Source organism: Phaenicophaeus curvirostris, chromosome 3 (assembly GCF_032191515.1).
Source record: "Phaenicophaeus curvirostris isolate KB17595 chromosome 3, BPBGC_Pcur_1.0, whole genome shotgun sequence".
Taxonomy (NCBI): domain Eukaryota; kingdom Metazoa; phylum Chordata; class Aves; order Cuculiformes; family Cuculidae; genus Phaenicophaeus; species Phaenicophaeus curvirostris.
This window is the reverse complement of record NC_091394.1, coordinates 28695837-28712236: the sequence shown is the minus strand read 5'-3', so window position 1 is coordinate 28712236 and position 16400 is coordinate 28695837. Positions and strand designations below refer to the sequence as shown.

The following is a 16400-nucleotide window of genomic DNA, read 5'->3' as shown; positions in this document are numbered from 1 at the left end:
CAGCTTGTTGAATTTTGATGTTACTGGTGACCAGACATTTTTGTACCTCATTCAAAATACTTAAGTAGAAGACTGGTTTTATTTATTTATTTAGTCCCAGTGGGGCTGTGTCCCCACTATAATTATGGAGATGGATGAATCTGATTTAATTAAGAGCTCTGATGATGAACTTTGGGAAACCATGATGGTTTTTTTCTCACTTAAACCAAACCAGTAAAAATCAGTGTTGTGACAAATTTAGAATGTTTTATTTATAGCTCAGTCAACTGAGTACTTTGTGCAGTGAAGTTGAATGCGTTTCTTTATTGCAATTGTTTTCTAGCATGCAATGATGCTTCCTGTCCTCACCCACCATGTCCGTTACCATCAGTGTCTGATGCATTTGGACAAATTGATAGGCTACACTTTTCAAGATAGGTGTTTGCTGCAGGTAAGATACGAAAAAAAAGTAAACTACTTATTTGTCTTCCTGATATTATTGAGTTTATCCATAATCCTGCCTGCTGTGCAAATTTGAGAAATGTACTGCATTGCCACAGCTTGAAAGTACTTGATTATTTACACTGCAGATCTTCAAAAGTTTCTGTTTCCCCAAGAGACTTCTAAACAGAAACATATGTTGTGCATGCAGGCATACACCTACCTTTCCTCCAGTGGTAGGTCTGGATTTGCTTGTAGTGCGTAAATAGACAGAACTATGCTTACTGAAAAGACTGTCGGATACAATACTCATTATTTCTATATAAATTCTTTTTTATGGATATTTATGAAGATATTTATGCAGTGTTATTTGGCAGATGAGCATACATGTCTTGCTTCTTTCTTTCTGTTGTTCCAAACAATGATAACTTAAGCATTGCCTTTTAATTTTGCATTTATGGCTAGTGAAAAGGAATTTGCAAACATCTGTTCGGCTCTTTATTTCTACAAGTATACAATGATGTTTTTGCATTTGCAAATAAGAGCAGGAACCAGAGAGGAGAATTTCATATTTTTTAGATGCTTCTATGTTACATGACCAGTCATTTATGTAAGTGTACATTTGGAATTGATCAGCTCCAGAATGCGGAGTCCTGGCATGGTGGCCCCTTAATTTTTTTTCTGAAGCTACTGAAGGGAAATGGAGACTTCTTTTCAGGATTTACCCCTGAAATAAGCATCCTCTCTCTCTCTCTGCTGACTGGAGCTGAGAAAGGTTAATTTTTTTCTAAGTTCAAAACATGCAGTTTCTGTATGTTTAGGGAGGTTTACTCCCAAACTACTTTAAGCAGAGTTTTGCAGAGAAATTTTTTCTCAAAGCATCTCTGTTTTCTAGAAACTGTTTTCCAGGCCTTGTTGTATTGAAAGCTACATTAAATATTGAGCATCTTGTAGGATTTGGTTGTTCACAGGCTAACTTATTTTTAATATGAAAGATCAAAGTGCAGTGATGAAGTCCTCAAAATTTTGAGGCCAAATACACAAACCGAGAAGCAAATTGCTGTCAAAAAATGGAGAAAAGCATAAAATCAAGTGTGTCAGCATTAGTCAGATTAACGTTTAGTTATAATGAAAGTACTTTCTAACACTTGATCACTTGATCACTGTGCAAATTTATTTAAAACCTACAAACTTGTTCTATAGAAGAAAGAGCTTTTTTAAAATGTATATAACATCAGGCACTTATTTAAGCACAGGCACAGTTTTATCATGTCTACTTTTTAAAGTACAGACTAAGCCAGAAAGATTAAACTATGTAGCTATTCAGAGAAGTTGCAGTGTGCCATCCAGTTCAGATAGAGCAGAAGTTGAGAATGCAATTATGACAAATATAATTGAGGAATTAGAAAGGACTAGGAGAAAGTTCTTCTTGTTGATTAAATATAATTTTAACCGTGCCAGAGATAATATACTTGTTAGTTGTTTTTTTGAAGTAGGAAAGTTTCATAGATAGTTAAATGATCTAAATCAAATATGTGAATGGTTGAGAAGCTCTTTCAGTTGTTCATATTTTTAACGTGAATATTTATACGGCAGTGTTAGAGTGAATGAAAGTTTAAATAAGCAAATATATCAAAATGAAGTCAGCCAACCTGGTAAGCAAAATTCTTAGGGCAAATTGTCAGTTCACGCTTTTTATATTCTAAACTCATTTTTTCTTTAAAGGAAAAAAAACTGCTGAAAGTTAATTAGTTAAACTGATGATTTGGCATAAATATTGCGTATTTCTGACATCTGAAACAGTACGTCCTACCTTTAAATTGCTGGAACTAGGCTGCTAATTGACGATGTCACATTGTTATTTTTTAGTTTGAAGAAAGACTACAATTATTAGCTACCAGTCTAAGGGTTCTTTTCTTACATTTGCAAAAAAAATCTAAGCCTTTTTTTTTTTTTTTTCCTGTATATGCTATATTATAGCTTGCCATGACTCATCCAAGCCATCACTTAAACTTTGGAATGAATCCAGATCATGCCAGAAATTCCTTGTCCAACTGTGGGATTCGACAGCCAAAGTATGGAGATAGAAAAGTTCATCATATGCACATGAGAAAAAAAGGTATGCTGTTACACTGTTAACATTTTTTTCACACTTCATTTAGTAAGAAAAGCTTTTATCCGTTATTATTTTGTTGGCCACTGTTCTCCTGAGACATCCATTCAATGGTTATAAAGGCACAACTGAGATCTTTCTACAAGACTGGATTTTGCAAATTAGTCAACAAGTAAAGAGCTGGGACAAAGCAAAGATAATAAATGGGGGGATATATTTTCTTTGGGTTTTGGCAAGTATTTTTGTAATTTGCAGCTCAACATAGTGGGCAATCTGGAGGATATTTTGTAGAAATGTCTTATTAATGTGAAAATATGTGGTCTGTCTGCTGCAGGATATTCTTTACGCCTTAGAAGTATATTTAGATGTAATGAAGTAAATTATTTATTGTTTATGCAATGTTTGGATGTCTTTTTCATGCAAAGGTGATATTTTTATCTGGCGCTCTCAATGCAAAAATACAGTAGTATTGTAATGGAACTGTGGTCAGTTAGGCAGAGAGCATTTGTAGAAATTATGCTTGCTGTAAGTAAGCCCTGCGAATAACAGAATGATCTTGTATACAGCAATTACAAAGTAACATTTTGAGTAATTATTTTTTAAACCTATTCAAATTGAATTACCAGTTGTTTCTTTAATAGTGTATTGTTTTTATTTTTAGGGATAAACACCCTGATAAATATTATGTCCCGTTTGGGACAGGATGATCCAGCTCCTTCCAGGTAATGAAGATAACTTTTCGCAGGTAGTAAAGCTATTGCAGAGGAAGATGTTTAATAGAAACAACCAACTCACTGTCAGCAACAGCTCTGGCAAATAGTTGAAATGAAAAGCCATTTTGAATTGACTTTTATATTATGAAGATGTTCTTAACCTCCATTAGCAGGGACATAGTAAATGTTTGGTCATGCCTGCAGAAGACTCTTGAGGAAGGTTTTAATAGATAATTTTATCATTTTTGTTTACCCTTGAAGTGAGGAGGACTAAAAGGCTCCCTTTTTGCTTTCTTCAGAATAAAAAATAAGAATTGTTGGTGTCATTATCATTGTTGTAAATGTCTGTCAAGTTTTCTCACAGAAGTACCTTCTTGGTATGACATTCTTTTTAACATGAGTGTGGTACTGAACCTGATCTTAATGAATTTACTGATTCAATTTAAAGACATATGCAAAAAGCATAAATGTTGTAATGTAGTAATCCTTAAATGACCACTAACAATTCTGTGCAAATAAATAATCTTTAAGATGTGGTTTACCGTCACAGGCACCATATTTAGCCAAAATGAATAAAGAAAGCTTGTAGGGCTAATGCAAGAAACAGTTGCATGTAAAATCTCCTAAATGTGTGAACTAGAAGGCAGAGTGTGTTTTTATTAACTAGTGCCATAACTGGGTTTTTAAAGAGCTGTAATTTGGGAGGAAGCTCGGGAATGGGAGAAGTGGAATTCTGAACAAATTGTTGTGGTGTTTCCCAGATGCTGTTTCAGCTAGGCTATGTCCTTTTCTTTGAGAGTCAGCCTCGAGCTGTCAGATACTGTCAGATAAGGCTATACTGCATTAATCCTCACAAAATCACACAAATTTAAAATCCCACTTCTGAAAGATATGTACTTTCTGCTTAGTTTTACTTAAATTTTACTGTTTTATGCAGCAGATGTACTTGGATTCTTTCAGTCTGTAATTTAAGGCTTATATTTCAGAAATTAGGTTAAAAATATAATTGTTGGGGGAGTGCAATAAAAGCTGACAAACACTTGAGAAGGATTTTCTGGATTAAAAAAAAAAAAACCCTCTTGTGTCAATGGCCTTGATTCTATTGCAGTCGTGTGAACTCAAAATGATGCTCCTTTTTGCTTTGATGTATAGAGCAGAAATTTGTATGTATTCAAGGACAAAGTCACTCACGTATGTCCTGTTAGTCCTTTGTTATATAAGCAGGCAGAGAGCTTGGAGGAAGCAAAATTTTATGCAAAACAAAGAAAAATCAGGAGAAATTATAGAAAGAAGAAAAGGAAAACACAGGAAATATAAGATTCTACTAGTTTAATGGCAACTTCGAATGCATCTTCTTGTACAGCAGTTTTTTCTTTTAAGCTCAAAGGAAGTTACAGAAAAGAGGGCATTTAAAAGTGCTATGAAAAATTAAAGTACTTACTCCTTTGTAGCTCTGCCATACCAATGAATCTGTTGCAGAGTCATCACACCCTGCGGGTGTTGTTGTTAATTACCTGCACTTCCCTAGTAGCATACACAAGACTGAAGACAGGCTGTTTGTTCCAATCACCTGGTGCTCTCTGACGGACAAGGAAACCCGACCTCAATGCTAATAAATGATACTGTTTGCTTTCTCCATTTGTTAAGTTCCAACAGCAGATCAGAATGGTGCAATGAAAAATTCAGAAGTGGTGGTGCAGTCCTGAGTTTCAAGATCCATGTAGCTTTTACTCTGTTTTGGAAAGGATTGTAACACAGGGAGTGTGGGGGAGGCTGCAAGAATGTCTGTCGTTGTTGATGAGCAATCAACTCTGATTAGTTCTATTTTAATTGAATTGTGGAAATTACCAGCATGTGATACTTAGCTCATAGTAAACCTTAAAATGCCTTTTCCAGGATTAACCACAACGAGCGTTTAGAATTTCTGGGAGATGCTGTGGTGGAATTCTTAACAAGGTAAATGGGGAATTCTTCAACAGTCCTCACCTTTGTACGTTATTATCATAGTGTTGAGCTTATTAAGATTTTGCAGTGTTTCCTCTATGACTGTGTATGTTTGTAGCCCTGCCTAGTATTTAGAGTGGCACATCTGCACACAGCTCTTTTGAAAATTCCTTCAGTGCTGATGAATCAACAAGGAAAATTACAAAATGAAAAGCATGGAGTGCAACTTTAAGTTGATTTGGTCAGACATTATTCAGCTCCAGACAAGTTGAACTTTGTACCCCTTTTTTTAAAGTAAAAACATTTTTCTTTCATTCCATTTTGTTTCCATGGGTGCTCTTTCTCTTGTTGCAAGTGGAAAGCATTTATTGGTAATATTGAATGTGCTGCAGTTCTTTTATTTCCAGTTATTAGGGCTGTAGTTTGCATAATGTCTGTATGTAAATAAAGTAGTTGAGCACAAATGTGATTTGTTTGGTAGTAATAACAAGAAAACGTGATTCATCAAAAATTGCTCCAGTTTTTGTCTGGTTTAAGTATTCTGAAATCAGTGAACAATACAGGGATATTATCAGTTACCTCCACTGGCATCTCTTACCTGGGTACTAGAGGCAGGCAGTTTGCACAAACCAAAGATTAGAATCCATTTTCAGCTACTTTGTTCTACTATTTTAAATAGGGGACTAGTCTTGTTTACTGTAAAGCTTCTCTTTAAGCAGTTCTGTTATATGAATAACAAAATTGCCCTTATATCTTGTCTACTAGCTTTTACCAGACATTAAGCTACGTAGTATTAAAAGCTGTTGTCTGTAAAGGTCTCCACTGCCCTTCAAAGCAATGGCCTTTTCTCTCATACAACAGTGCAGGCTGATAAGGTGGAAGACTTGTTGATTAAAATGTCTTGCATTTTTCATTGTCATTGTTCATCAACCATAAGTTGGTTTTCTGAGCTAACTTTTTTCACAGGTAAAACTTGAGCTAGATTTCTGTTCAGTGGAGCGTATAAGCACGTATTTAAGTCTGAATTTTTTTCTAGCTCTCTTGACTTTAGGTCTCCACTTTTGTGAATTATGATGCTTAATTAGATTGCCTCTAAGTTTTAAAGCAGTTTTGGTCCTTAAATAATCTTGCATCCATCTGCATTTTTCTCCCTGTGTGCCAGGTTAATAAAATACTTTAATAATTAGTGCCATCCACTGCCTTATTTGTGGAATGTTGAAAACCCTCTCTGTATTAACTTCTTTCTGATGAGTTGGGTAGTAATATATATATTTGACTACCGATACTAACCTATTATATTCCATATCATATATGGAAGATATTCAGAATCATTTATCTGTTACTCTGCTCTTGGTTGGATCAATGAATTACTTGTTTTGTTTTGTTTCTGGTTTTGCAATACCATACTTGCATGATGACAAATATCATTAAAGTCAGTTGAAAGCCAGTGACTTTTACTAATTATTTTTTTTCTGTGGTATTAATGGCTTCACACATTAAATAAATACAGGTTGCTGAGTTGTGTCCTTTGGCTTCATTAGCATCTGTTAAAGTAGTACTGTAAGAAACTTGTGAAACATATATCCTGAATGGTGGTCCAGCGTGAATCACCAGTATCATCTTAAAACTCTGTATACCTATGGCATGGAGTTTCTCAAGGCTGATGATTCCCTGGTGCTTTATTCCTCAGCATCCTCTAGGTGTCAAACTTGCTGAACCCACTGCTGCTGATAAGGTAGAAACCTTGGTGTGAGGGAAGTGCATTTCATTGCAGGGATTTGGAGATTATCTGCTGCCTAGTAGAGAAACAGCAGTCTTCCTTCCCTGCTATTCAGTTGAATATTATGGAGCATTGTTTTAATGTTTGTTTCTTTACCTTACTTCAAGCTGAGTTGCCACATTGAGAAGGGAAGGGCGCTGTTCCCTAGAGGCACACAAGGTTCATCTTTAACCAAATGCTGACAGCTTTGATTTGGTTTTTGTTTTGCCAGTGTGCACTTGTACTACCTGTTTCCCACCCTGGAGGAAGGAGGATTAGCTACATACCGCACTGCCATTGTACAGAACCAACACCTGGCCATGCTGGCTAAGGTAAAGTTTTATACATCTCTGTATTTGACACGTGTAGGTAGGATACTATTAGTGAATGGATTGCTTGTTGAGAGATCTGTCTGGTTTGAACATCAGTGCATTTACTGTGTTTTGTGTACAAGCTTTGGCATACAGGAACTCTCTTCACTATTGAAAGCAGATTTTAAAAATTAAAACTTGATGTTTTCTCCAAAGCATGTTTTAGGAGGAGTAATTTTTGCAGGCAGAAAGATAAGTTTTTAAGGTGTTTATGCTGAAGATGTGACTGTATTTGCCTTTAAATTGCACAGGTAATTAAGCTAATAGTAGAAATTTAGTGCAGAAAAAGAAACAAGCTGGTTGCTTATAACAGGACTTCCTTCTGGAATATGTAGAGAGAACACAGCAGCAAGTGTAGAGGAAGTGCTGAAAAAATCGCTTTGTCTGATCACCTAACCTACGCAGTCATTTTTAGATTTTCTGTGAGCTATGAAAGAGATATACGTTAGAAAGGCTTTTGGTGAGAACTTGTATTAACTCATGGGAAAAACTGAGATGTTTCTGAATTTTATTTCATTTAATTCTGTGAATGACAGAGCTTTTTTACATTTCTACATGATACTGGGAGACAGAAGTATGCTACAGAAAGTTGATTAAGTCTCTGTTCGTAGATAATTTGGTATTTCCTTAGTGACATTTGATTTGGTTAGCATGTTTTTTTAAAAAACAGTCTGAGCATTAGTGATGTAGTGTATTAAGCTCTGTATGCACACACATGCTTACACATGTCCAGTGTGTATTGCTGATAGATTTCAAGTACCATTTTAGTCTACTGTGTTCATATTCACGCATTAATTTAAATAAGCTTATCCAATCTGAAGATTTTGGGAAAAACTGCATGATTTCTAACACATCATCTTTTGGTTTAGGTCTCAGAAGAGACAAAGGATAGGGAGTCAACACAATCATTTTCCTCCAAAGCTTTCTCTAGGCTTTCTCTAGTGATCTAGATAAGCATAAATTGATTGAAACGTTTCAAATCAGGGGTTTGTTTACACATATGGTATTGAACTGCCTGACATTTGAATTCATGTTATTACTTTAAAACCTGTGTCAGGAAAGCTCGTTTATTCTTAAAGCTCTGTTCGCGGCCTTTATTGTTGTGCATGGACAACTGTTGAAAATTTTTATTGCAAAATTTTTTAAACTGTATTTATTTTTATTAGATAGAACTGTAAATATTACATATCTATTCATTCCTGATTTCCCAACTTAACCTTTTTTCTTGTTGTGTATCCTGTATGACCTTCCTGGTTTCATTCACTTTAATTATCCCCTGCAGTGTCATGTTGCATTCAGTTTACTTTCTCAGTATAATTCTCAGCTCCTCAGCTTCTCTTATGCATGTGGAATGAAGGCTGTTTTAATTGAGGATCAAATGATAAATTTCTGTAGCGTCTAACGACATTGTAGCAGGAATTTTAAAAATAATCTGAAATGTGTTATGATCAAAACTGAGAGGCAAAACGCATGCAAAATATGCTGAATGCCACCTCTGAAAATGGAGAGAAGCTAGTGGAGGGAGAGGACACACACCAACACTGAAACAACACCAGCTAACATGAACAAATTACAATAACTGTTAAGAAGTTTAAATTTGATATAAACCAACTAATGTTCCACTTCTATGCTGACTTTAACAAATGCTCCCTGGACTTTATAGTGGAATGTTGTAAGTGGCAGTTCCTTGGGTTTTGGAGCAGTGAATAGACTCTCATTTGTTAGAAATGGAAGACTCCTTTTTTCCAATTGAAATGTGTTTAGGCCACACACCCCGAGCAACTTACTCTCCACTTTTACAAATGCTGTTGGAGGATGAAGAAGAGAACCTGGTAACTCTTGCTCTCATTTCTATAGCAGAATTGTCATATATTATATAAGATATCTGACTCACTACCTGAGGTCCTGAGTGGCAAGCAGAACTCTGATTTACACAATAGATGAGCGTTAATGGTACACATTTGAAAGGAAAAAGAGAGGTAGGTGGCACTGCAGATTAAGGTATCAGTCTTCTCCTTGCAGTGCCCAGAGGCTTTTACTACTGCCACCAGTCGACAGTTAAAGGAAAAAGCCAGATATGCACCAGATTGTGTCTACCAGAGTTCCTTTTCCTCACTGTTGAACTTTTATTTTGTTGAAAGCAAAATCTTTTTCCTCAGTGTTAACTCCTCTCTCTTTGAATGTGCACTTTGGCACTTGTGAAGACAAATCACATGAGGGCAAACTACTAGCAAGAAACAGCACATTGCACCATCCAGCCTGTATTAGGCTGTTTTTCCTTTCATGCCCTCAGTCTTTCTCCTGAATTCATTCCTAAATCTCACTAGTAAAATGTTTTTTTGGTCTGGCTCCCTTTAACAATTTGGTTTGATGATTCCTAGCTTTCCCATGCTATCATGCTTTAGTTGCCTGCCTCTGATAAACAAATATTAAATCTTCTCATTTTACCCTATGTCTGAACTGAAACTATGGAGAAAAGCTTTAGATTTCTCTCAAACACCCTTGCTTCAAAATAATAGTGTAATTGAACTCCAGCGAGTATAACTTGTACTCTTGTACTTCTAAAGCCTCTTTCTATGTATTCTGCAGAAGCTGGAACTAGATCGATTCATGCTTTATGCTCATGGTCCAGACCTTTGCAGGGAATCGGATCTCCGCCATGCCATGGCTAACTGCTTTGAAGCCCTAATCGGTAAAGCATATGTATTTGTGTGTGCAGGCAGTTATGTTTTAGTATTGCTACATGCCATGTTGACTGTGATGGAGAAGATGTGGGTTGATGTTGGGTAGTGTTAGTAATAGCAGGCAATAGTAAAGCTTATTAAATCTTCTTTGTCTCTTCTCATCTCCTACATGTGCGCTGCATGTATAACATGATAAACGTGCGGTATCACAGTGAAAATCTCATTTTCTATATCCTGCCTCCCATGCACTGAAGATGCACCCATTTCATACCATTGTGGTGCAGAACTTCTATCCGTCACTGCCAAACTCCACCTCGCGCGCCACCACAGCCTAGCACCTGCAGTTGTTTGGGAAAAGTATCTAAATCACTATGGCCTGACAGGAAAAGAACAGACTCACTGGGGCCAAATTGCATTTCATCTTATCAAGAAATCAAGAGTTTTCTTTTTAACTCTATTTTGCTTTCCATGAGTGCTTTGATCTTTAAATTAAAAAAAAAAAAAAAGAAATGGAAAAACAACACTAGATATGTATCTGTGGCTTTCTTCATATCCTTCAGCTTGTCTAGGATGTAATGGTGAGGACTATTTGTCAAGCACTGAGATTTACTAAGAGAGCAAGCTTGCTGCTTAACCACCAAAGCTGTTCACAAAGTTAATTAAGCAATAAGATTTTTCAGGGCCGTAGCTAAAATATGTGAGCTTGGTAAGGGACTGTAGGTGGGGTTTGAAGCTCCTACTTGAGAACCTTTGTAAAAGTCTGGTGCTTCTTTCCTGTGATGCAAGTAATAACCAAAGGTATAAGCAGGCTGCCTAGGACCTGTTTGAAATTCTGTGCTTTCATAATATGCCTCTGGCAAGATAGTCTTATAAACCCCCAAACTGTTCTCCAAAGTATTCAAAGAAAGTAGTTGACCTCGTGATGAATTAAAAGGAAAGAGAGGAGGGGAAGATACGGCAAGGTGAACCATGTTCTCCCTGTAGGTGGGAACACCGACTCCCTTTCTCTGTGTTCTTCATGTAGCTGTGCATTCCCTTTGCTTTTATACAGCTGTGCTTACAAGAGCTAGTTCAAGGTTTTCAGAAGCCCTGCTGTAAAGAGTATCAAAGGACAAGATGTTGATACTGAATTTCTAAGGTGCCTGTGCAGATACTGAGTGTATATGGTACACACAAAGTATAATGTACTAACACAAATTTTGCAGAGCTTATTACTAATAGGGATGTGAAGGGCTAGTGAGGGCAGCTTAGAAAAAAAAATGAAGAAACTCAGAACTATAATCTCCAGAAACTGAGGGATGCTGATGTTCAGTTTCCAGTTTGGACAGTGTATTATTGTGATACTGCAGAGACACTGAGGTTTTGAATAGTCCTGACACGTCATTTATATTGCAGAACACAGTGTTGTTGAAAGTATGGAGGAAATAAGATTATTTGCTACCTATTGAAATGTGTTTATTGGCTTTCACTATATGCGTATTAGTTATCTGATTACTGGAAACTAGTTTTAGAAATAAATTGATTCTAACCTGTTTGGTTGTTTTAAAATTTGCTCTTTGGATGTATCACTTTCTATTAGTGATTTTACTCTTTTAGGGTTTTCTGTGCACTTTATGACCATTGATTTATATTACTGTTTAACATGCTTTAAATTTTTCAAAAACTTAGATATTGCTACAGAAAGCATGCTTTTAAAAATAAATGTATTGGAGATGAAGAAGGCAAAAATCTTTGACTTTCTTGTGCTTAGTAATATTCTAAGTACTAATGATTTTGTCTTACTGGTCCTCTCATGCAGGAGCTGTTTATCTAGAGGGGAGCCTAGAAGAAGCAAAACAATTATTTGGACGTTTACTCTTCAATGACAAGGTATTTATCTATTGTTGTGATTTGATTTCTGTTTTAAATATAACTGAACACATGCTTTTCTGTCCATTGTTTTACTTGAGAATCACAAATGAACAGGAATATTACCTGTTGTACTTAGTTCCTGAATGTAGGATAGCATGTTTGGGACAGCAAGCTGCACTGGTTCAGGCAAAAAGATTGCGTTGTTTCCTCAGGTGTGCTATTTGTTGATTGGCTTAGGGAAGGGTGAGTAACATGGGAAACCTGCAGATTTCCATTCAAAGTGCTGCTCTAACAATAGAGATGGGTGCTGTGGATGCAGGCAGCATGCTCTGGGGAAATGATGAACATGTAGAGTCACTATACTTATTTCATCAATTAAATCCTCCCACCTCTAAAAGTTTTAAATGTATCTTTGAAAAAAATACAGGGTATTTCATCCAACATTTACTCAATTGCTTAATTAAAATCTGATCTATTCTTCATACTGTATCTTAGATCACTGTTAGCTGGAATTTATCCCATATAATGGCTGAGGAAAGGAACCAATACATGCTGCTGGGATAGTACATGTGGCTATGGTGAGGGGAAGAATTATACAGTCTTCTACTTCTTGAAAGTCTCTGAGTTTGTGAAATGACAAAGCGTATTAGAAATAAAAGCACAAAAGCCTACTGTAAAAAAAAATCGTATATAAATTCAGTTGTACCTCAGTGTTTATTTGCCACTGAGTGCCTGTAGTGAAGGAATCCTATATGGAATAGAAGAATATCAGTGGGTTTTTTTTTCCTTTTTAGTCCTTGCCTTTGGTGAAGTCAAACTTACTACTGAGGAGCACTTGCAAATAAAGTTAGTCCTCAGGCTTAAACAAATCTTTTTCTTCCTTTAACCACTTTTTATTTGGTTCAAGGATTTTTCCACCTCTTTGACACAAGCTAATTGGGAGAACTACAGGCAGTTTGAACAGCAAATACACGATTTTAAAAATTAGTTTGCCAGCACTATTGAATTTGCAATAAGCAGCGTCAGCATCTGAAATAGTTCAGTATTTCAAGTAATGACATTTTATTTAGTACTGTGGAATTTGTTAAATGACTCCCTTGAGCATTAAAGGCATCTCTCAATGTTTGCAGGACCTGCGGGATGTATGGCTTAATTATCCACTACACCCACTCCAAGTAAGTGTGTACCTTTCTATAATAAATTTCGTAGCTGTTTTATTTTCAGGGATGCTTTTCCAGATGTTTCTATTGTAATGACATCGTGGAAATTGTGCTAAAAAGTAGCCAAAGGAGTGTCTATAATTGCCTTTGTGTTTAGTTTTGAGGGTTTTTTTGGTATAAATAGTGAGTTGCTGCCTCTCTGAGGATTAATCATTCACCTTCCCTTGGCTCATGTTTGATATATAACTGTGCTTTGATATTATAAACCTAGTGAGAAGTAACATTTTGGTGGCTTCTTATTCATCTTCTTGAAGCTGGAGGAAAAAGGGTACAAAAACAATCTATTTGTTAGCCTGAAATTAAGACTGAAACCTTAATAGTAGGAAGGCACATTAGTCGAATGGAATTAACGTGATTCTGAATTCTGTTTGTGTATGCATGTACACAATGATAGCACAGTTGTTTCATTGATTTTGGTAGCCTTAGTACTAAGTAAACACTGAAATTATGAAGATGTATGAGGGCTAATTTATCTTCCATGTATTGGAGGATACAAGTTCACAAATTGTTAGTTCGCAAGGATGAAAGTTGGGAGAATGATTTTTTCTAGACCTTGGTTCCTGACTGAGTTCAGGGGGAGACCTAAAAAAAGTCACAGGGCCTCTGCACTGTAGTTCCTTGTCTTCACAGCAAAAGTGGTAGCATTTTCCAAGTGTGCTGGGGTGCTGCAAGAATAACTATTCAAACTGTTATCCACTCAGTTAGTGAGGTGTTCAGCATCATATGAATATCTAAGAGGTTTAATTTGTCCAGCCAGATCTCTGATGTTTTGTGCAGTCTGTTCGACTCATTTGAAACTTTTTATAAGCACAGCCATCCAGCAGAAGGGCATTTTCAGGTCTCCATCTGAAATGTCTCATATATTTGTGTGGAATTTGCAATGGGCACATAGACAAAATCTTCAGCAACAAATCAGGGCATATGAAGCCTTTTTTAAGACCAACTGTCTGTGAATGTAAATAGAAAAGAGTCTTAATGGGAAGATAAAATTTTGAGATTCAGCAGCAGCTATCCTGTGTGGTGGCACAAGCTCCCAATAAAATTATTCTTACTCTAGAATCCTTTATTTTCTCTTATTTTATTTTAACCTCTTTATCTCTGCTTTCACGGAGAAGACTTGGACTCTGCTTAGAGTTTGGAGACAGTTGGTTTATGCAGCTTATAATTTCTTGCTACTACCTTAACTTGTGTGACAAAAATTTATTTTCTTCTGTGTCCCATAAGCCATCCTCATTCTCTGCTTACCAGTGGGAAAAGCACAGGCTGCTCAGGTTGGCCTTTATGCACAGCTGGCATGTAAAATTACATTTTAAAAATTATTAAAAGTTACCATAACAGTATGGCAAATGAGATGCCAATTAAAAATAAGTAAAAGCTCTGGGTAAATTTTACAGAACTGAAGGACTGTAACCCTGTAATTTGGCAGTAGTCAGGTCAGTAAAAGTAGTGATGAAAAAAACAGTGGTCACTTGGATAAATGTGGTCTCTTTAGAGTTAATGTGTAAAGACAATTCCTGCCTCACAAATGAATAGGAAATTTCAGAGGACAAAAAAGCATGTGACAATGCAGTTGATAGTGTCTGCTGAGTATCCTAAGAGGCTGTTGGAAAGACAGTCACGAAATGCATTTTAAAATGTATTTAAAAAAAAAAAAAGAGGAGGAAAAAATCTAACCCCACTGAATACCGTCGATCTTCACAAGATTTGAAGGAATGGGAGAAACATAAGAAATGGAGGACAGGAGTGAAATGACCACATCTTAGAAGGGGTGAAGATCGCTGGCAGATTTCTCTAGGGATCTTTAGTAAAGTACAGGCTTTTCACATTGACAGCCTAGGGAAGAGAATGAGCAGTGAGATGGCATTTTGTTGAGAATTCCAAATTATTCAGCGTAGCAGGGACAACAGCAGAGTGAAGAATTGCCGTCTGAGTGCAAGAATGCAAGACCTACTAACTATGGAATAAAAAAGCAGATGAAATCCTGTGTAGGTAAATACAAAGGACTGCACATGAGAAACCAAAATCCAGTTTCAGCTCCACATGCAGCTGAACTCCATACTGACCGTTATCACACAAGTGTGGTATTTAAGTGCCAGGATACGTAGTTCTATGTCAGCTGTAAGCTCAGTGGTGTTTATTAAAAAGTCAATTTGAACGTAATGAATAGAAAAGGGACAGCCAACAAACCAAAAACGATCTTAATGGCACTTAAAAAAATGGTAGCTATTCTTACTTGTCCTTTATGCGTCCCTATCCTGGATGATTCCTCCTCTGAGGCATTGCTATACAAGAAAGATGTCCAGAGTGACTGGAGGAAATGCCTAAGCCATTTCCCATCTTCAGAAAGCCATGTAACAGTGTACATCAAGGACATCAAACAAGAAGGTGATAAGAAAAGGTAACAATAATTTTAGTTTTCTTGTGTTATTGTGCCCTTTTTGAATGTTCACATACTAAATATTCTTGATTTTTGATACTGAGAGAAAGTGAGAGAAATAGATTTGGGTTTTTTCTCATCTTGACATGATGTCAGCCCTGTTCTAATAATTTTTACATCCGTTGCTCAGTTGCAAGCAATGAGATAATATTAGGAAGCTCAGACATGTACAGTTATCCATGTTTTGTGAAAACAAGTAGCCCATGCTATCCACATGTAGAGTCAAGACCAAATAACCAATGTGTTGCAAGTGCCTCAGCTGTTAAAAAAGCATGCAACAGAGCTCACATCTTTGAGTGGTAATTACCCAGGACAAAAACCCAGAGGAAACTGGGTTTTCTCTATTCAGCTGTCCACAGAATGATTTGTTCACTATTTTCTTTGCCCTTGGTTTACAGAAGGCTTGCTTTTTTTCGGAAGAGTTCTAAAAACATTGCCAGCTTGTCATTATTTGCACTTCATTTTATTTACAGCTGCAGGAGTCCAATACTGACAGGCAACTCATTGAGACCTCTCCAGTACTTCAGAAGCTTACAGAATTTGAGGAGGCAATTGGAGTCATCTTCACTCATGTTCGGCTTCTAGCACGTGCATTCACTTTGAGGACAGTAGGCTTTAACCATCTGACTCTGTGAGTACAAGTTGAGTACAAGTGAGCAAGAGTTGTCATATAGCTCTGTTGGTCTTTCTGTTAGTATCCCAGATTGCTTTATTTGTAAACAAACTCTAGATGTTATACTTGTTCTCCAGAAGAGAATACAGCAGCTATGTTTGCAAACCTACCTGGTTCAGTAACTCGTCTCTTACAGTAGTCAGTAGTGGACACCTTAAGAAACACTACAGAAGATGTTAGAGAGCAACCATGGCGTTAGTTCTTAGCTTCCTGCA

At 36.6% G+C, this 16400-nt stretch overlaps 1 protein-coding gene across 1 annotated transcript in view; it reads left to right on the top strand.

Annotated features, from left to right (window-relative positions):
• Positions 1 to 16400, top strand: part of DROSHA (drosha ribonuclease III) — a 74758-nt gene that overhangs the window by 40736 nt on the left and 17622 nt on the right. Inside the window, exons 17-25 of the mRNA XM_069853523.1 lie at positions 323 to 430; positions 2401 to 2539; positions 3195 to 3255; positions 5143 to 5202; positions 7182 to 7281; positions 9910 to 10012; positions 11803 to 11873; positions 12986 to 13030; positions 15986 to 16143. Coding sequence (XP_069709624.1) covers positions 323 to 430; positions 2401 to 2539; positions 3195 to 3255; positions 5143 to 5202; positions 7182 to 7281; positions 9910 to 10012; positions 11803 to 11873; positions 12986 to 13030; positions 15986 to 16143 — 845 coding nt within the window. The remainder of the gene's footprint in view (positions 1 to 322; positions 431 to 2400; positions 2540 to 3194; positions 3256 to 5142; positions 5203 to 7181; positions 7282 to 9909; positions 10013 to 11802; positions 11874 to 12985; positions 13031 to 15985; positions 16144 to 16400) is intronic.